At 40.4% G+C, this 22226-nt stretch overlaps 1 protein-coding gene across 1 annotated transcript; it reads left to right on the forward strand.

The window, feature by feature from the left end:
• Nucleotides 1-11117: 11117 nt before the first annotated feature.
• Nucleotides 11118-21365, forward strand: LOC124692714 (protein SLOW WALKER 2-like). Its single transcript, XM_047226143.1, has 16 exons — nt 11118-11958; nt 13283-13358; nt 14642-14761; nt 15278-15353; nt 16281-16349; nt 16512-16592; nt 16746-16817; nt 17027-17119; nt 17394-17588; nt 17743-17826; nt 17937-18080; nt 18275-18364; nt 18620-18702; nt 18779-19048; nt 19407-19644; nt 20590-21365. Exons 1-16 carry the CDS (start codon nt 11118-11120, stop codon nt 21274-21276), a joined length of 3219 nt encoding a protein of 1072 aa, XP_047082099.1. The 3' UTR covers nt 21277-21365.
• The last annotated feature ends 861 nt before the right edge of the window (nt 21366-22226 follow it).

A 22226-nucleotide genomic window follows, 5' to 3' on the forward strand; every position in this document is an offset into this window, starting at 1 on the left:
GTTTCCCATAAGTGAATAACCCAAGGTTTATCGAACTCGGGGAGGTAGAGGTCAAAGATATCCCTCTCAAGCAACCACCGCAATTACGATACAAGAAGTCTCTTGTGTCCCCAACACACCTAATACACTTGTCAGATGTATAGGTGCACTAGTTCGGCGAAGAGATAGTAAAATGCAAGTGATATTGATGTATATGAGCGGTAATAACAATCTGAATAAAATATGGCAGCGAGTAAACATGCAACAGAACGATGAAGTAAACGAAGATTCGATGTTCGGAAATAAGGCCTAGGGATCATACTTTCACTAGTGGACACTCTCAACATTGATCACATAACTGAATAAACAAATACTACTTTCTCTACACTCTCTTGTTGGATGACAAACACCATTCATTGTGTAGGGCTACAAGAACTCCCTCAAGCCGAAGTTAACAAGCTCCACAACATTCGGTGTTCATATTTAAGTAACCTTAGAGTGCATAATAGACCATTGCAATTATACTGAGTACTAACATAGCATGCACACTGTCACCGTCAAGCTATGAAAGGGGGAATAGATCGCATCAATACTATCATAGTAATAGTTAACTTCATAATCTACAAGAGATCACAATCATAGCTTATACCAAGTACTACATGATACACACACTATCAACATTACATCATGGAGGAGGAATAGACTACTTTAATAACATCACTAGAGTAGCACATAGATGATACTCAACTAGATCACAAAGCTCATGATCACATAAAGATCACATGAGAGAGAGAGAGATGAACCACATAGCTACGGTACAGCCCTTAGCCTCGGGGGAGAACTACTCCCTCCTCATCATGGGAGACAACAGCGTCGATGAAGATGGCGGTGGTGTCGATGGAGATGCCTTCCGGGGGCAATTCCCCGTCCCGGCGGCGTGCCGGAACAGAGACTTCTGTCCCCCGAATCTTGGCTTCGCGATGGCGGCGGCTCTGGAAGTTTTCTCGTATCGTGGCTTATTGGTGTAGGGTTTTCGCGACGGAGGCTTTATATAGGCGGAAGGGCAGCCTCGGGGGAGTCCTGGTGCAGCCACACCATAGGGGGGCGCGCCCCCCCTTTGGCCGCGCCGCCTTGTGGGGTGGGGCCTGATACGTCTCCAACGTATCCATAATTTCTGATGTTCCATGCTTAATTATGACAATACTTACATGTTTTGCTTGCACTTTATAATGTTTTTATGCATTTTCCGGAACTAACCTATTAACAAGATGCCGCAGTGCCAGTTCCTGTTTTCTGTTGTTTTTGGTTCCAGAAAGGCAGTTCGGGCAATATTCTCGGAATTAGACGAAATCAACGCCAAAGATCTTACTTTTCCCGGGAGGCTCCAGAACACCGAAGGGGATTCGGTGGAGAGCCAGGGGGCCACCACACAGGTGGGCCGCGCGGGCCACACCCTGGCCGCGCCGGCCTGGTGTGGGGCCACCCTGTCGCCCCTCCTGCGCCGCCTCTTCGCCTATTTAAGCCCTTTCGACCTAAAAACGCGGTACCAATTGACGAAACTCCAGAAAGACTCCGGGGCGCCGCCACCATCGCGAAACTCCAATTCGGGGGACGAAGTCTCCGTTCCGGCACCCTGCCGGGACGGGGAAGTGCCCCGGAAGCCATCTCCATCGACGCCACCGCCTCCATCATGCTCCGTGAGTAGTTCCCCCATGGACTACGGGTTCTAGCTGTAGCTAGTTGGTATCATCTCTCCCATGTACTTCAATACAATGATCTCATGAGCTGCCTTACATGATTGAGATTCATCCGATGTAATCGGTGTTGTGTTTGTCGGGATCCGATGGATTGTTACGTTATGATTGTCTATCTACAAAGTTTATGAAGTTATTGTTGCTTTGCAATCTTGTTGTGTTTAATGCTTGTCACTAGGGCCCGAGTGGCATGATCTTAGATTTAAGCTCTATACTTATTGCTTAGATTGTATCTACAAGTTGTATGCACATGTCTATGTCCGGAACCAAAGGCCCCAAAGTGACAGAAATTGGGACAAGCTGGAGGGAAAGGCTTAGATATGAGGATCACATATTTTCACGGAGTGTTAATGCTTTGCTCCAGGTGCTCTATTAAAAGGAGTACCTTAATTTCCGATAGATTCCCTAGAGGCCCGGCTGCCACCGGCTCGTAGGACAAAAGATGTTGTGCAAGTTTCTCATTGCGAGCACGTACGACTATAATTGGAAAACATGCCTACATGATTAATGATCTTGATATTTTGTCTTAATGCTTTATCAATCCTATCAATTGCCCGACTGTAATTTGTTCACCCAACACTTGTTATTGGAGAGTTACCACTAGTGTAGATAGATGGGAACCCCGGTCCATCTTTCATCATCATATACTCGTTCTACATGACATTGGAAGTAGTATCAACTATCTTCTGGTGCCATTGCTCTCATATTATGCTATTCTCTGCTCGTGCTCTCTGTTACTATTGCTCTCATATCACTTTGCTAGTTTCACATCACCCCTGTTATTAGTGCTTTTCCAGGTGCAGCTGAATTGACAACTCAGTTGTTAAGGCTTATAAGTATTCTTTACCTCCCCTTGTGTCGAATCAATAAATTTTGGTTTTACTTCCCTCGAAGACTGCCGCGATCCCCTATACTTGTGGGTTATCAGGGCCCCCTGGATCCCCTCTGGCCCCTCTTCGGTGCTCTGGAAGCTTCCGGGAAAAATAAGATACTGGGCTTTGATTTCGTCCAATTCCGAGAATATTTCCTTTGTAGGATTTCTGAAACCAAAAACAGCAGAAAACGAGGACCGGCACTTCGTCATCTTGTTAATAGGTTAGTTCCGGAAAATGCATATAAATGATGTAAAGTGTGTATAAAACATATGTGTATCATCATAAAAGTAGCATGGAACATAAGAAATTATAGATACGTTGGAGACGTATCTGCATCCCCAAGCTTAGTTCCTACTCGCCCTCGAGTAGGTAAACGATAACAAAGATAATTTCTTAAGTGACATGCTATCATAATCTTGATCAATACTATTGTAAAGCATATGAGATGAATGCAGCGATTCGAAGCAATGGTAAAGACAATGAGTAAACAACTGAATCATATAGCAAAGACTTTTCATGAATAGTACTTTCAAGACAAGCATGAATAAGACTTGCATAAGAGTTAACTCATAAAGCAATAAATTCTTAGTAGAAAGCTTTAAAGCAACACAAAGGAAGATATAAGTTTCAGCAGTTGCTTTCAACTTCAACATGTTTATCTCATGGATAATTGTCAACACAAAGTAATATAACAAGTGCAATAGGTAAACATGTAAGAATCAATGCACACAGTTCACACAAGTGTTTGCTTCTAAGATAGAAAGAAGTAGGTAAACTGACTCAACATAAAGTAAAAGATAGGCCCTTCACAGAGGGAAGCATGGATTACTATTTTTGTGCTAGACCTTTTCATTTTGAAAATATAGAAACAATTTTGTCAACGGTAGTAATAAAGCATATGTGTTATGTATAAGATATCCTATAAGTTGCAAGCCTCATGCATAGATTACCAATAGTGCTCGCACCTTGTCCTAATTAGCTTGGATTTACATGGATTATCATTGCATAACATATGTTTCAACCAAGTGTCACAAAGGGGTACCTCTATGCCGCTTGTACAAAGGTCCAAGGAGATAGATCGCATTTGATTTCTCGTTTTTGATAGATCTCAACTAAGGACATCCATATCGGGACAACATAGAAAACAGATAATGGACTCCTCTTTAATGCATAAGCATTCAACAACAGATAATATTCTCATAAGAGATTGAGGATTAATTGTCCAAACTAAAACTTCCACCATGGATCATGGCTTTAGTTAGCGGCCCAATGTTCTTCTCTAACAATATGCATACTCAAACCATTTGATCATGAAAATCGCCCTTACTTCAGACAAGACGAACATGCATAGCAACTCACATGATATTCAACAAAGGTGTAATAGTTGATGGCGTCCCCAGAAGCATGGTTACCGCTCAACAAGCAACTTATTAAGAAATAAGATACATAGCTACATATTCTTTACCACAATAATTTTTAAGGCTATTTTCCCATGAGCTATATATTGCAAAGATAAAGAATAGAATTTTTAAAGGTAGCACTCAAGTAATTTACTTTGGAATGGCAGAGAAATACCATGTAGTAGGTAGGTATGGTGGACACAAATGGCATAGTTTTTGGCTCAAGGATTTGGATGCACGAGAAGTAATCCCTCTCAATACAAGGCTTAGGCTAGCAAGGTTGTTTGAAGCAAACTCAAGTATAAAACGGTACAACAAAACTTACATAAGAACATATTGCAAGCATTATAAGACTCTACATCGTCTTCCTTGTTGTTCAAACACCTTAACCAGAAAATATCTAGACTCTAGAGACCAATCATGCAAACCAAATTTTAACAAGCTCTATGTAGTTCTTCATTAGTAGGTGCAAAGTACATGATGCAAGAGCTTAAACATGATCTATATGAGCACAATAATTGCGAAGTATCAAATTATTCAAGACATTATACCAATTACCACATGCAGCATTTTCTGTTTCCAACCATATAACAATGAACGAAGCAGTTTCAACCTTCGCCATGAACATTAAAAATAAAGCTAAGAACACCAGTGTTCATATGAACGAGCGGAGCGTGTCTCTCTCCCACACACGCATGAATTTATTCAGAGAATGAAAATAACAAAACGAAAATAAAAGCACACAGACACTTCAAGTAAAGCACATAAGATGTGACGGAATAAAAATATAGTTTCACTAGAGGTGACCTGATAAGTTGTCGATGAAGAAGGAGATGCCTTGGGCATACCCAAGCTTAGATGCTTGAGTCTTCTTAAAATATGCGGGGATGAACCACGGGGCATCCCCAAGCTTAGACTTTTCACTCTTCTTGATCATATTGTATCATCCTCCTCTCTTGACCCTTGAAAACTTCCTCCACACCAAACTCAAAACAAACTCATTAGAGGGTTAGTGTATAATCAAAAATTCACATATTCAGAGGTGACACAATCATTCTTAACACTTCTGGACATTGCTCAAAGCTACTGGAAGTTAATGGAACAAAGAAATCCATTCAACATAGCAAAAGAGGCAATGCGAAATAAAAGGCAGAATCTGTCAAAACAGAACAGTCCGTAAAGACAAATTTTTCAGGGGCACTTAACTTGATCAGATGAAAATGCTCAAATTGAATGAAAGTGGCGTACATATCTTAGGATCACACACGTAAATTGGCAGATTTTTCTAAATTTCCTACAGAAGGGGCTGCTCAATTTCGTGACAGCAAGAAATCTGTTTCTGCGCAGTAATCCAAATCTAGTATCAACCTTACTATCAAAGACTTTACTTGGCACAACAATGCAATAAAATAAAGATAAGGAGAGGTTGCTACAGTAGTAACAACTTCCAAGACACAACAAAACAGTAGCAAAATAAAAACATGGGTTATCTTCCAAGAAGTGCTTTCTTTATAGCCATTAAGATGGGCTCAGTAATTTTAATGATGCACTCGCAAGAAACAAGAGTTGAAGCAAAAGAGAGCATCAAAATCAAGTATGAAACAAATTTAAGCCTAACCCACTTCCTATGGGAAGGAATCTTGTACACAAATAAATTCATGAGGAGCGAAGTGACAAGCATAGGAAGATAAAACACGAGTAACTTCAAGATTCTCAACATAGAGAGGGGAAACTTAATATTATTAAGATGCATATAACCATATTTCCCTCTCTCATAATAACTTTCAGTAGCATCATTGATGAAATCCACAATATAACCATCACTTAAAACATTCTTATCATGGTTCATATGCATAAAGGTATCATTAATTTTGGCATAAGAAAAACTCTTCTCATTAATAGTAATTGGAGCAGGATCATTATCAAGAATTTGAACATGGTAAACAAGTTGCATACTAAGGGAATGATTTTTAGCGATCCCGCCATAACTATGACAAGTTTCATAAGGATAATTATAACATGTGTCATAGCATTCTTTATAATAATTGTCAAACATTAGAGGCATAGTGTCATCATAAGAAATAGAATAGTTATCTTCCACAGTATGTTCATCTGTAACCTTACCATCATTGTTACTAGAAGGAGATGTATCAAACGTATAATCATCAGTAGCAAAAGGATTTTCAAACACCTCATCCCCAAGCTTGGAGCTTTCTATATCATTATGGGAAGAAGCATGAATAATACTAATACTATGGCAATTATTAACATCATCATTTTCAGAATTAGTTTCCCAGAGATTTTCAATATCAAAAGTAGTGTGCTATTCTAAATCATAATCACTAATATAGGTAAAGGGCATAGGAAGATCATTGTACTCAGATTCGTAATCATAATAATCATTAGGAGCAACATACTTACGGTTACCTATCGTTATCTCATACACACGGGGATATGCCGTTACCTCTTTCTTTTTATTTCCCCTCTTCTTCTTCTTCTTCTTCTTCTTCTTCTTCTTCGTTCCCTTCTTCTTCTTCTTCTTCTTCTTTTCCTTTTCCTTCTCCTCGTTCCCTTCTTTAGCGGGGAGAGGCTTGATGAGGGGATCCTCCACATAACCTGATTTATTTCCAGAAACAATAGAAGAAACTTGGGAGGATTCCTCCTTTTCATTAATAAGTTCAAAACACACAGCGGTCCTATCATATTTTGGCAAAGTGTCATCTTCTAAAATATTTTGTATGTAAGTATTTGTATGGCAATTATCAATGCAATAAGAAAGACACCCATGCAGGACATCATCAATATCAAGATCACTCATATGTAACAAAGAGATTTTTCTTGATAACTCTTCACACCACAAAAATAAAGTAAGTTCGTCATGCTTGATTAGGAGTAATTTCATCATCACAATACAAATTTGCAGCACTCATGGGGTTCGAATTATCATTGGAGGAGCATTGTAAATTAAAATGACCCACTCTATGGCAAAGTTCACAAATAAAAGGATAGAGGGCACAAACTTTTTTACCAAGATCATCTAGAGCTCTAGACCACTTTCTAGTTTTTTCATTCCCATGATGGATACAATATTCATCTTCGATTTGATTAATTCCACAAGGTCTATGCATTCCAAAAAAATTAACATGCTTATAAGAAATAGTATTTTCGAAGTTTGGGCATGCTTATTGCAATCATTAATAACAATTTCATCCTTCATGCAAGCGTCTTTAAAAGGTTCATGATACTTATCAAAATTCTTCCTAGGCAATTCAAAATGAGAGGCAAAAGCTTTATAAAGATTTGCAACAACTTGAGAGTCAAGACCATAAGTAGAACTCATATTTCGAATTTTATCAGGTATCCATAAAAGTTTCAATGCATTCATAATCATAATTTATACCGACTCTTTACCTTTGTTGTTCTCCCATCCTTCGGTATTCTCCCGAATCCGATCAAGGAGGTCCCTTTTAAACTCTTCTTCATTGCGTGTAAATGATCCAGAACAAGTAGTATCCAGCAAGGTTTTATCTTGAAAAGAAAGTCTTGCATAGAAATTATCAATGATGATATTACCAGGAAGCTCATGAATGGGGCATTTGAGCATTAAGGACTTCAATCTCCCCCATGCTTGGGCAATACTCTCTCCATCATGAGGCCAGGAATTATATATGCGGTTCCGGTCTTTGTGAATTTCACTTGGAGGATAGAATTTAGAGTAAAATAGAGGCACAATATCCTTCCAATCAAGAGAATCCCCATTCTTCAGAAATTTATACCAATGCGCCGCTTTACCAGACAACGATATAGAGAATAGTTTCTTCCTAACTTCATCCATAGAGATACCTGCACACTTGAATAACCCGCATAATTCATGCAAAAACAGTAAATGATCTCCAGGATGGACAGTTCCATCCCCTTCATAGTGGTTATCCATAACATGTTCAATAATTTTCATAGGTATTTTATATGGAATACTTTCAGCAGGTGGATTTAAAATATCGAAGCATCATTAGAGTTATCGCATATGGGAGATAAAGCATTATCAGAGCAAAATATTTCTTCCAAAGCTGAGGAGCAAAAAAGATTATTTTTATATAAACTAGCTTTCCCAAGCATAGACTTTTCCATAGCATTAGCAGTAATTGCATTCATACTAATAACATTGTTACTATCATGCAGATAAGGTTCCATAGGTTTTTTAATTTTCGCATCAAACAATTCATGTCTTAACTCAGGAAATAGATTAAAAAGCTCACTATTGTTTTCCATTATGCCTAACTAGTGAAAAATAAAAACAAGAAACAAAAAGATGCAATTGCAGGATCTAAAGGAAATAGCTTCGAGCACTCACACACCGCCAACAATGCTAGGAAATAGCTTAGTAGTCGGAGGATGTGAATACCTTTTACCTTACCTCCCCGGCAACGGCGCCAGAAAATAGCTTGATGTCTACGCACGCATCTTTTCCTGTAGACAGTGTTGGGCCTCCAAGAGCAGAGGTTTGTAGAACAGCAGCAAGTTTCCCTTAAGTGAATCACCCAAGGTTTATCGAACTCAGGGAGGTATATGTCTCTGTGGTGTAGCTTTTCTTCGTTCCCGGCAACGGCGCCAGAAAATAGCTTGATGTCTACGCACACTTCTATTCCTGTAGACAGTGTTGGGTCTCCAAGAGCAGAGGTTTGTAGAACAGCAGCAAGTTTCCCTTAAGTGAATCACCCAAGGTTTATCGAACTCAGGGAGGTAGAGGTCAAAGATATCCCTCTCAAGCAACCCTGCAATTACGATACAAGAAGTCTCTTGTGTTCCCAACACACTTAATACACTTGTCAGATGTATAGGTGCACTAGTTCGGCGAAGAGATAGTAAAATGCAAGTGATATTGATGTATATGAGCGGTAATAACAATCTGAATAAAATATGGCAGCGAGTAAACATGCAACAGAACAGTAAGTAAACGAAGATTCGATGTTCGGAAATAAGGCCTAGGGATCATACTTTCACTAGTGGACACTCTCAACATTGATCACATAACTGAATAAACAAATATTACTTTCTCTACACTCTCTTGTTGGATGACAAACACCATTCATTGTGTAGGGCTACAAGAGCTCCCTCAAGCCGGAGTTAACAAGCTCCACAACATTCGGTGTTCATATTTAAGTAACCTTAGAGTGCATAATAGACCATTGCAATTATACCGAGTACTAACATAGCATGCACACCGTCACCGTCAAGCTATGAAAGGGGGAATAGATCGCATCAATACTATCATAGTAATAGTTAACTTCATAATCTACAAGAGATCACAATCATAGCTTATACCAAGTACTACATGATGCACACACTGTCAACATTACATCATGGAGGAGGAATAAACTACTTTAATAACATCACTAGAGTAGCACATAGATGATATTCAACTAGATCACAAAGCTCATGATCATATAAAGATCACATGAGAGAGAAAGATGAACCACACAGCTACGGTACAGCCCTTAGCCTCGGGGGAGAACTACTCACTCCTCATCATGGGAGACAGCAGCGTCGATGAAGATGGCGGTGGTGTCGATGGAGATGCCTTCCGAGGGCAATTCCCCGTCCCTGCGGCGTGCCGGAACAGAGACTTATGTCCCCGAATCTTGGCTTCGTGATGGCGGCTGTGGAAGTTTTCTCGTATCGTGGCTTATTGGTGTAGGGTTTTCGCGACGGAGGCTTTATATAGGCGGAAGGGCAGCCTCGGGGGAGTCCTGGTGCAGCCACACTTTGGCTGCGCCGCCTTGTGGGGTGGGGCCCCCTGGCTCCCCTCTGGCCCCTCTTCGGTGCTCTGGAAGCTTCCGGGAAAAATAAGATACTGGGCGTTGATTTCGTCCAATTCCGAGAATATTTCCTTTGTAGGATTTACGAAACAAAAAACGACGAGAAAACGAGAGCCGACACTTCGGCATCTTGTTAATAGGTTAGTTCCGGAAAATGCATATAAATGATGTAAAGTGTGTATAAAACATATGTGTATCATCATAAAAGTAGCATGGAACATAAGAAATTATAGATACGTTGGAGACGTATCAGTAGCTCGCAAGGACATTGAGAGAGCTTTTGGTGTTTTGCAAGGAAGGTTTGCCATTGTTCGTGGCCCAGCCCGATTTTGGGACAAGAAAACCCTTGTCAACATCATGACATGTTGTGTGATTCTTCACAACATCATCGAGGATGAAAGAGAGTTGAGCTTGCCCTGCTTCTATGACAATGTTGGCACCCGAGTGGAACCCCAACACAATCCGGATCACATTGAAGCTTTTCTTGAAACTCATCGGCAGATTGAGAATGCCAGTACCCATGCCCAGCTCGTCTATGATCTGAAGATGCACCACTGACAGCGACATGGCTGTCGCCTGTGATCCTACCATTCCATTCATTTGTTTGTCACATGTATCATTGTTGAGACGTTTGTTCAGTTGTCCAATTTTTCGAGAGTTGTTGTAATTTGGTTGAGACATTTTTTATTTGTTCAATTTTCCCCAAAACAGTTGTAATAATTTGGTTCAGATTATTGTTTATATGTTGTAATAATTTGGATGATTATTTGATTAATTATGATCGATTGTTGTATCTGTTGCATATGAATTCTATGAAAGACCCTGCCTTTACGGGTTCGGAAAATGGCTGGCGCAGAACAGAGCCCGTAAATCAAAACTGAAAAATAGCCATTTTCTGACCCATAAACACGAGTTCGGTGTACTTAACTCCGCGTTTTTGGTTCGCGTTTTTACGGATTCTGATAGAGATGTTCTCAGGTTGGTTCTTTACAGCAACCCCCACGTGGTAAAGGCTTTCCAAATGTTGGAGATGATGTAAACAAAAAGAATAAACGGGCCTTCGTGATGGGCCTAATTTTAATCATCACGGTCTCACGGTCCGTCAGTGTCCATCTCCTCAACCTCTATACTCCATCGAGAAAAACCCTTCTCAACATCGCCCACCCAGCCGCCTCCTATTCTCTCCCCCCACCGGCGCCACCTCGCCTCTGCCTCCGCCGCCGCCGCCGCCGCCTCGCCGTCCTTATCCCGTCCCCCTCCTGCCTGCATATCCCATCGCCGAGGCGACCAGCCATGACTGAGCCAAATCCCAAACAGAAGTCCGCCAAGAAAGCGAGGAAGCCCGCCGCCAGCGGGGAGGAGAAGAGCATGGACGAGCTCAAGTCCGACGCAAGCCCCACCAGACTGAAGCCCACCAAGAAATCCAAGAAGCCGGCTGCCGACGGGGAGGAGGATGCCGCGGACGCGGTCAAGCTCGACGTAAACCCCAACCCCAAGTCCGCCAAGAAGAAGAAGAAGAAGAAGCTCGCCGCCAGTGGGGAGGAGGGTGACCTTGACGCGATCAAGTCCGACGTCGCCTCGTTCGCCTCCTCGCTGGGACTCGTCCCCGGCGCCGGTAGCTCCTCCGGCTTCGACGACTCCGACTTCCGCAAGTCCGGCCCCATAAACGCCCCCAAACCGCCCAAGCATCCCCAAACCCCAGAAGCGGCCTCAAAGCCCCCAAATCCCAAACCCACCAAGAAGCCGCATCCTCTCGAGCTCCATGGCCCTCATACCGCCACCACTACTAGCGCTGCCACCAATTACCCGCTTGTAAAGGCGGGTGCTCTCTCTGGGCAGTGGTACGCGGATGCTGATGAGCTGGAGACCAAGGTCCTAGGGGACCGCAAGCATGCCCCACCAGCTATGGGGCTTCAGGAGATGCAGCGGCTGGTGGAGCGGAAACGGGAGCTGGCGGAGAAGCTCATGGCGCAGTACTCGAGGGACTATGACACGGGGCGGCGGGGGACTGGTGACCTGAAGCTCCTGGAGATGTCGGCCAAGTCCGGTACATCATCCGATAAGGTGTCGGCGTTCACCTGTCTCGTTGAGGACAATCCAATAGCAAACATGCGGGCTCTTGACTCTCTCATCGGTGAGTTGTACTATTGAATACTATCTTCAGTGCTTATTGAACACATTGATGCAATTTGTTTTCATATATCATGGAAACAGACCTAGAATGCTAGATTTGAGATTCTTCATGTGCTGGGAAAGAATGTGGGAAGTCATCCTGATAGCTTAGCAACTGATGTGGTCATAGTGGCAGTTTTTTTTATCACATGAACATTCTGAGTTTAAGTTGTATTTTGAAACATTTCGCCAACATGAACTGTAACTGCAACCAGGAAAAAGATCCAGCGAGTCAGATCAGAAAATGAACCATGAACGTTTTGATCTTAGATGAGTCATGAGTGAACCTATATCATGCTGATCCCCGAACCAAGGAACTCCAGAGTAGATTATCTGTTCATTATGTGCAGTTGTGCACAGAGATAAATATGTTCAGTAGGCTTTATATAAGTGGCTGACACTCATTGGCTTGTACCATTAACATTGGTGCCATTGGGTAGTGATGGGCAACTTAATATAATCACTGCCAGTGGTCTTGTGTAAACACCAGCAAAGGTCATTGTCTGTGAATGTGTTCCTTGCCACTGCAGAAATATGGCTCATTTTTACAAGATGACTCATCTTGATGAGTCAAGTTTTACCTTCTGCCTCTAGTTTCATCTTCTTGTAAATTTCCTTTTTAAAACTGAGGTTGCAAGTTTACTCATCTGTTGATAATATTAGTATATACCAATCCTTTTAGTAGTGGAATCTTGCTGGACTCATCCAGGCACACCGGAAAGCCATTATGATATCGATGGATTAACATGATTTCAGATAAATATCATCATCTGTTGAAAATTTCAAGATATATCACGAATAGCAAATTGATATCGTCTCAAGTTACATGTTCTGAAATTTGTTTTTCTTGCAGTTCTAAGTTTGTGTAAAGCAATTTTTTTACCTTGTTTGGGATTACTTCATTTTTTTGTGATCAGTATAGCTACCACCTCCCTTCCGTAAAAGAAAGCGCATAAATTTTGTTTAAAGTCATACCATGTAAAGTTTGACCAAGTTTATTTATATAAAATACTGTCAACACTTATAATACTGTATAGACATATATGAAAATATATTTAATAATGTATCTAATGAGATTGATTTGACATTGTAGAGGTTGATAGTTTTTTCTAAAAGTTTGGTCGAACTTTACATGGTTTGACTTTGGACAAAATTTACACTCCTTTTATGAAACGGAGGGAGTAGACTTTTCATGTCAGTTGCCATTTTGTAGATGATATTGTTTCTGTTTTCCTTCTTTTATAAATATCCTAAAGATATTCTTTCTCCTTTTGTTTTTTAAACAGGTATGGTTGCATCAAAGGCTGGTAAGAGGTATGCATTCACAGGCTTTGATGCATTGAGGGAATTGTTCGAAATGAGGTTAGCATCTTCTGGACTCTTTTCTTTTATTATCTTGTACCTATACTATGTTTCCCTCTTGCGACACACTAAAGCAAAATTGGTGGCGTTTTTTTTGTTATATTTTCTCCTTTTTTTTTCTCTCGATCCTCCTGCCACTGGCATGTCCTTAAATAGATTGCATCCTTGCAGGAGCCACCTGAATGGGCTGCACCATTGGTTTAATAATTTAAATTAATTATTCGCTGTCTCCTTTTGCTGGACTGCTAGGCTTACGCAAGTTAGGGAAAATAAACTACATGCCTACAAAAGCATTTCAGAACACATGTATTTGAATTTTGCATGTCTTGACTTTCAAGCATAGTAATTTCTTGCTCTAAACATCTGACTAGGCCGTCTCACGTTACCTGCTTTTGTTACCTCTTATTTTAGTTTTTTCTCATTTTCTTCTGCTATGATTACTACTTACAATATGCTCATCATTTGTCTAGTGAAAAAATATTCACATTAAAATGCACCAGCCATAAAAGCCTGATCTGATGACACAATAGTATTTGGATATGGCAAGATGGAAACGGGTTAATGGTTCACTTGTGTTTACACCTTTGATACTAGTTCAGATTTCAGCGTAGCTCATTTGAACATGCCCGCAATTAGACGAACTGTCAATGAAAATTTGACATGTTAATATTAGTTTGCATAAGAATGTTCTATTTGAACATAATAATTGCTGAAAACTGTACTCTTGCTTACCATGTCTTCACTGGTGGGTTTTATTTGCTCGCTTAGTTGGTACACACATATGAGTAAAGTGTGCAGTATTATTTGTGTAGAGAAATCAAATAATGCTTTACACCTGCAACACGAACGCTGAAATAAGTCTTGCTCTACCACTTGTCATTTTGTCAATATTCTTACTGGATTTCATCTAAATTTCTCGCTCTACTTGGGGTAAATTCCCCTACATGAAAGTGTGTATGTGTGCGTGTGGGGTGGGGGGGGGGGGAGGTTTGTAAGGGCCGGTCTACATATACATACTTAAAGAAACAAGTTACGATGCGTACCTGTTCTGTTCCCTTTTCTATACTTTTATTGAAGCAGTAATGTGGGAGAGTTAATTTTTGAACGAACTATGCTGCATGTGTAAAGGCGAATGGAGAGGGTAATGGCTGTCTTATTAGTGACATTATTCAGAACATTAACCAGACTATTTAATTAGCACTGTCCAATTTTATTATCACATAAGCTCTCTGTTTTCTTTTATTTTCTTGTCATCTTGGTTATTGATTGCATTCTCTTGCTAGGTTATTGCCAGATCGAAAGTTGAAATGTCTTATTCAGCGCCCATTGGACATTTTACCCGAAACAAAAGATGGCTACTCGCTTCTGCTATTCTGGTACTGGGAGGACTGCTTGAAACAGAGGTAGTTTTCACTCTACTAGGTATTAAGTAGATGCTATATGTAGGTTTGAACTTGGAAGAAGAAAGCCTTCAATTTAGGCACTTACTGAATTAAAAAGCAACAGTTGCTAACAAGGGTTTTAGTATCACTATTATCAAATGTAGGCACTAGACCTCCTGTGCTGTCTAGGTCTAATTCCCTTGCCATTATTATACCTGCTGCACTGGGAGGACTTCCTCTGTTGTCAGAAACAAGGATTAGCGGAGAAAATGGGCTAGCTAGGGTCTATGCTACCAATTTTCCCAATATCTATGGTTATGTGAAAGTTTTAGAAAAACTGTAGCTTTATGTGCCACTTGCCAATGCTCAAAAATCCGGGTCATGTGAAATTTACCATGATTCTTACAGAACACTTGATTTGAATTGATTATTAATGGAGAAATGGACGATATACATGCATCAACAAACTCTTTTATGTTGTTTGTTGGTGTGTGATCATTCTATTTTTCTGTTTTAATTTTCCGAGTACTGTTACAGGTATGAGAAGTTTGTTATTGCACTGGAGGATGCATTGAAAGATATGCTGCCAAGTCTTAAGGACAAAGCAATGAAGGTTAGCCCAAATTGTGTATTTATATGAAACAAACCTTATCATTGCTCTGGTTCTGGGCAAAGACATAACATTATGCCCTCACAGAATGAGTGTATTGGGGAACTTGTAGTGCGCCATATTCTATTATTTTCTGCATCACATCAGATACTTGGAAATATTGAGCACAAGAAAGTAGTTGCGAAAAATCAAAACAGCATAGCAAACATTTAACAAGATGTGTTTGAGCTGCAGTAGAAATTGCTACAACAGTACGGTTTTGAGACAGCTAAGCATGGTTTGTCAAGACAAACTTGCATCACATCTAGTTTAGCTGTGACTGTCTTGTTCAGATATATATTTGTCTAAAACTAAATTGCGGAGATTAGTTGTTGAGTTGATATTGCATCATCTTTCAAACTGATTTAACATGGGTTATTAAGCAAGACAATTTCTAGTCAGGACTCAGGCTTTTGTTCAGATATATATTGCATGGGAACTTGCTTCCTGCAGGGAACTGGATTTCCCGGCAGGCATCAGAAAATTTGAAACCAGCTTAGTTTTGTAACTGAAAGATTTGAGTCAAAGTTTCTGGCAGCGATTTGTCGAATCAGCTGAAGTTCCCCAGCAACCAGTTGTGAAAGCATAGTTGCCTTATTGAGTATTGAATTTTGAGAGAAAACAGGAGGTTCGAAACTGCTCTTGCCTGTAACTGGTTGGTTTCCAATTCTGGTCAAGTGTGGGGATTCTGACGAATCTGGAAGCTTTAACTCTGCCACTGGTCCCTTGTGAGATTATCTGGCAAATGGCTGGCATTCTTTTTCGAGGATTTAGTTATCTTAGCTTCGTTAAATAGAATTGTCGCTGATTTGTGCTATTACTAGGATCACTAAGAATATTCATGTGGTTCCTTGTCATGAATGTGTGTTCGTTGTTTTCCTCTCTCTGCAGACGGTTTCCACCCTTTTAAAGAGTAAATCTGAACAGGAGCGCCGGTTACTTACAGCTCTTGTTAACAAAGTAAGTTGTTATTTTCTGCTATTTCTCCATTTTCACTTGTTATAATGTGCCCAGAGCAGATATAGTTCATAGTACAATACTAGATTACTTATGAGAGCAATACCTTCATTTTTTACGGGAAGTGGCCTTATTCTTAGTCATCCTGATGCAAATCTATTGCAGCTTGGAGATCCTGAAAGAAGGGCAGCGTCAAGTGCCGCTTATCTGTTAACAGGTCTCCTGTCCACTCATCCCAATATGAAGGTATATTCATTTATTTCGTTGAAAAGATGCATCACCTGTGTTACTGTCATGAATTATCTATTTGATCAAGATAGTTAACTGTATAATATTTTGCTGACTAAGGACTTAAAAAACCTAATTCTTTTTTGTTCTTGGACATTTTAAAATTTGCAGATGGTTGTGATAGATGAGGTGGATTCATTTCTGTTCAGACCACATGTTGGGCTTAGGGCCAAATACCAAGCTGTATGTTTTTGCTTTCCTTACTATTTTACTCGTTGCTTCTTACTTTCATAAACAGTGCAGGTTCGTAAATTGGTTCTCTTACTGTTAACATTTTTGAAAAGTTTCACTTTCGGAGTGATCGGAATATGCTCATCTATCCAAGCTACTATGTATTGGAACTTGGAAGTATGCTACCTATGCCTTTTTTAACTGAAGGTACTATTGTACAGGTCAACTTTTTGAGCCATATTTTTCTTGCCAAAAAAGGAGATGGACCTAAACTTGCTAAGCGGTTGGTGGATGTCTACATTGCCCTTTTCAAGGTTTGGATGTGGTTCAGCAGTTTATAATTCTTGTTGTGCTTAGGAGTTGTTAGCCGTTGGCCCTTTTCCTGCCAACCATTAGTTTTACTTTTCATCACATCCTCAGTTCTCCATCTTGTTAGCCCCATTTCTCTCTGGCTCTCTGCACTCTGCATTTCACATTAATTTTTTTTCCTCTGGCTTAAAGTTCCTTTTCATAGTCTGCTCACTTGTATGGTGTTAATTGTTTTAGATATTTAAAATTGTCTTTCTTGTTCTATGGAACTGTTGTCAGGTACTCATGTCTTGCCCTCGTGATACTAAAGGAGAAAAACAAAGTAAACATGGCAAGAAAAAAGATGAAAACGGAAAAACAAAGGGAAGAAAGGACAAGGTCAATGACTCTAATTCACATGAAAGCCATGAAGTAAATGTACCAGCAGGATCAGATTTAGAGATGGATTCCCGCCTTCTCTCTGCACTTTTAACTGTATGTTTTGCACTCTGCAGACTTGCGTAGTATTGTCTTTGCTTTGTCGTATTATGTGTTAAGTATGATTACATGCATGTGTTTCCCTTTATGGTGCTCAAACTGGTTAATGACTCGTGTCTCTAGTTCTGTATTAATCGTTTCATCTATGCAGGGCGTAAATAGAGCATTACCATATGTTGCAAGCTCTGAAGTTGATGATATTGTGGAAGTTCAGACACCAATTCTTTTTAGACTGGTGAGGTTATTAGCTAATATAAAAGATCAAAAGTACATTGCTAAGTTGCTGTCTGAAGCACATAGAGCTTTTTGTAAGGACCCTATCTGACAATTTATTTTTGCATGTAGGTGCACTCTGAGAACTTCAATGTTGGTGTTCAGTCGTTAATGCTTTTGTACCAGATCTCGACAAAAAATCAGATTGCAAGTGACCGTTTTTACCGTGCATTATATGCGAAACTGTTGAGTCCTTCAGCTGTTACTTCATCAAAGGTTTCAGTGGCCGGTCCTTTTGTCATGCTTTCTGTTTGTTCTATATTTTAGCGTACTTTGATCTTCAAACAGTAACTTGGTTTTGATGTCTTTTCCTGGCATAACCTAACCATGAAAATGTGGCTGTGCAACTATATATTGTTAGTAGTCTTTTTTCTTTAGTTTACCTGACTGGTTATGTCTGCATATTTCAGCCGGAGTTATTTCTAGGTCTACTGGTGAAAGCGATGAAGAATGATGTAATGTTAAAGAGAGTAGCTGCATTTTCGAAGCGGCTACTGCAGGTCTGTTGTTTGAATTGTTTTTAACGTGGTAGCTGACTTGAATGATGTGGATATTACTTTTGCTATCTAAGTTTGTGATTACAGACATTGTTGTCATTTTGCTACTCCAGTGAGCTGAAAAAACCTAGAGGATGGAAACACATTGATGTGGATACAAATTTGAAGTGTTCAATGTTTCAGTTTTACCATTATTAATTATTTTACGGAATATAACGGAACTAGGGATCTATAATTAATCATGATGTCTCTAAACAGGTGGCTCTTCAACGCCCTCCACAGTATGCTTGTGGATGCCTTTTCATACTGTCTGAGGTTCTTAAAGCAAAGCCACCATTATGGTATGTGGTTACTTGTCAATACCATGGCACGTCATCGAATTTTATTGAATGCATAATTTACATTGAAAAAATTCAGGTCGATTGTGCTCCAGAATGAGTCTGTCGATGATGGTATTGAACACTTTGAGGACATTGTTGAGAATCCTGAGGAACCTGCTATTGCTTCAACAACTGATGGTATGTTGGTTTCACATGAGAAATACAATTCTGATTCTGAGGATGGTTCTGATACTACGAAGCAAGCAAAAGTTGCCTCTGGTCATGAGAAGGGTCAAACCAATGGATCAGCTGAGGGGTCGACATCACATGTATTATATAATCCACGACACAGAGAGCCTTCTTACTGGTATTGTATTTTTGCCCTATATTTTGCATAATTTGGGAATTATTATGTACATTTGAATTAGCACTACTATCTTATCCAAGTGTATAATAAATTTCTTTCTATGCGTTGTGAAACACTGTGGCAATGCTATTGTGTACCATTCTTAATATGTAATATATTTTTATCTCGAAATGCTATACTATTGCAATCTAGTTACAAGAAAAATCTCAGAAAGAATTGGTCGCTTGGTATACATAGTCAGCCACCATTTTTCTGACTGAAGATCTCTAGCAACTTATAACATGATATTTGTTCTCTCCTTTTTTTTTGTACTACAAACAGTGTTTTTCATCACCTTTGCCTTTTGCTGTGTTCTCAGCAATGCAGATCGTGCCAGTTGGTGGGAGCTAACGTTATTGGCCTCACATGTGCACCCTTCAGTATTTACAATGGCTAGGACATTGCTATCTGGGAACAATATTGTTTATAATGGTGATCCATTGACAGACCTGTCGCTTCCTGCCTTCCTTGACAAATTCATGGAGAAGAAACCGAAAGGAAACCGCATTGCTGAAGGAAAATGGCATGGTGGATCACAAATTGCACCAGCTAAAAAGGTATGGATTGTTTCCCTTTATTTTCTTTTGTTGAATTCGAATTGTGCATTTGTATAACATTTTTTGTGTTATTTTTTCATATGTTTGTCATGGTTCCCATGTAGCCTCACTAATAGGAGATGATGTATTGGTACTGTTGCTTTGCCTTTGGTCATGTGTCAGATAATGCCCGTATGTGTCAGTGTCATGGACAGTATGCCAGTAAACCACTCATAGACTAGCGTGTACTGCAACCGTTGCTAAATTGCGATCTTTTGTTTGTGTTATTTTTTCATATGTTTGTCATGGTTCCCATGTAGCCTCACTAATAGGAGATGATGTATTGGTACTGTTGCTTTGCCTTTGGTCATGTGTCAGATAATGCCCGTATGTGTCAGTGTCATGGACAGTATGCCAGTAAACCACTCATAGACTAGCGTGTACTGCAACCGTTGCTAAATTGCGATCATTTCTCAATACTTGTTACAAAGTACTTCCTTTAAGTTAGTGCTATCTTTTGTGTGTTTCCATCCTCTAGGTTGTACCACCTTTCCGTAAGAGTAGCCATTGTTGCATTTGGAATTAAGCGAGATATATATCGGTTTTCCTCATTCTTAACTTTCTCCCTGCGTGTGTGCTCCTCTGCACATCTCCCCCCCCCCCCCATTTAAGTGAAGTGACACCTCGATCAGGCCTAAGGGTCATTACGCAAACACACTTATCTTCTTCATAATTAATTTGAATATGCTTACGTAAGATCAATCTCTCTGCATATATTTGCTGGCCACTGAAGATAGCTGCCTATTTGTTACCTGGCCACATGTTCAATAATGATGTTTGACTGTGTTATCTGCTGTGCATTCTATCATCATGCGCAGCATATGTGGCACTCTCCATAATGTAAATTTAGTACGAGTTGCCACTGCTGCAATTTCATTGGCTGATCTATCTGTCGTGTCTCTGCAGCTTGACCTGGGTCATCATCTCATTGGACAAGATCTGCTAGAACTTGAAGAAAATGAAGTTCCTCCAGAAGATGTCGTTTTCCATCGTTTCTACATGAACAAGACTGGCCCTATCAAGCCGAAGGCAAAGAAGAAAGCTTCAGTTGTCGATGAAGATACTGGAGAGCTCTTAGCTGATGAAGCTGATGATGCTAGTGATGAAAGTGACGACGAGATGCAGGAGCTGGAAGATGGGTCTGCGTCAGATGGCGAATATGACTACGACAATCTGGATGCCAAGGCATTTGAGGAGGATGAGGATATGCTTAGAGATGACAGTGATGTTGATGAGTTGGTTGACATTTCAGACGACGATGAAGGAATGGAAAATGATGAAGACGAAGATGATGATCTTAACATGTCCTTTGTGGACTCTGAAGCCGAGAGTGCTGACGATTCAGATGATAACATTACTGACGTAAAGACTGCAGCCCGTGGGCAAAAGCGGAAGCATGGTGCAAAGAGCGGCTCAACTCCATTTGCAAGTCTAGAAGAGTACGAACATCTCATGGATGGGAACCCTGAGAACGCGAAGTCTACATTGAAGAAAAAGAAGAGGAAGCACAAGGAAGCTGGCGACAATGTAGGCCGTAAGGAGAGTAAGAAACAGTCAGGATCACAGAAGAGGAAGTCCAAGAGATCTGAATGAGAATGAACATGATGGAAAATGTTCCTGGCGACTACGTTAGTCAAAGTTTTGTAGTTCTGGAAGACGCAACGGGATCATTTGATGTGCAAGTAGCTGCAACATGTTTGAAACTTGCTTCCATCGTTGCTCTGTCACTTCTGTGTCGGGTGGAAGCTTCCTCCTGCAGGAAGAGAGAACGTCCGCAAGGTGTCATTGTCATCAGCTATCTCGTCCTAGCATAGGTCGCGGAACCGCATGTATGCTCTAATTTTGACATTTGCTGCATGTTTCATGCAAAATTTTGGACAATTATGTAATCTCACCTGAAATTATCCCTTTACTCATAAAATCCCTGCGAAATACATGTGCTAAATCATATAATTGGTTGACAAAGAGGGGAGGGAACTAAAAGAGAAGACACGTGTGGATTGGTAAGTATGACAGCCGGAGTCAGAATTAAAGACGTGTCTAAAAATACTCATAATATGGTTTGTATCATTACTGGGGCTGCTGAGAGTAATATTCAGATCCCTGTAGAAAGAGAATAACATTCAAATTTTCCGTATCTACGCTTTATAATATCGAAGTAAAAGAACACCGCCACCTAATCAGAGCAACTCATAAAATTCATTTCTCCGTGATTTTTGTGGGACACAATTTTCGCGTAGATAAAATTCATTTACCCGGGAAAAGGAGAAAAGGAGGAAACTTCCAGCCCGAGATAGAGGGAGAGAAGGGTGGTGGGGTGGGGTGGGGTGGTGGTGACGCACCTCACTGTTAGAATACGTAATTCTATACGTATACCTATACGTTTGTAACACACATTATACACTATATATATTCAGATCCCTACCCGATGAGGAACATCGGGGTAGGCTACGTATCTTCTCTTTTTTGGTTTCGTTCATGGTATCAGAGCCGACTCCCTGACCTAGGGTTCGTCGCGCCGCCACAAGTCTTCCGCCGCCGCC

The sequence above is a fragment of the Lolium rigidum genome, chromosome 2, assembly GCF_022539505.1.
Source record: "Lolium rigidum isolate FL_2022 chromosome 2, APGP_CSIRO_Lrig_0.1, whole genome shotgun sequence".
In the NCBI taxonomy this organism is placed as follows: domain Eukaryota; kingdom Viridiplantae; phylum Streptophyta; class Magnoliopsida; order Poales; family Poaceae; genus Lolium; species Lolium rigidum.

What these genes read in the sequence shown, in the direction of transcription:
- LOC124692714 (XM_047226143.1), top strand. Translation starts at nt 11,118, where the DNA reads ATGACTGAGCCAAATCCCAAACAGAAGTCCGCCAAGAAAGCGAGGAAG. An exon ending in GGCTCTTGACTCTCTCATCG is followed by an intron (nt 11,959 to 13,282) that starts GTGAGTTGTACT and finishes TTTTTTAAACAG; the next exon opens with GTATGGTTGCATCAAAGGCT. An exon ending in GAGGACTGCTTGAAACAGAG is followed by an intron (nt 14,762 to 15,277) that starts GTAGTTTTCACT and finishes GTACTGTTACAG; the next exon opens with GTATGAGAAGTTTGTTATTG.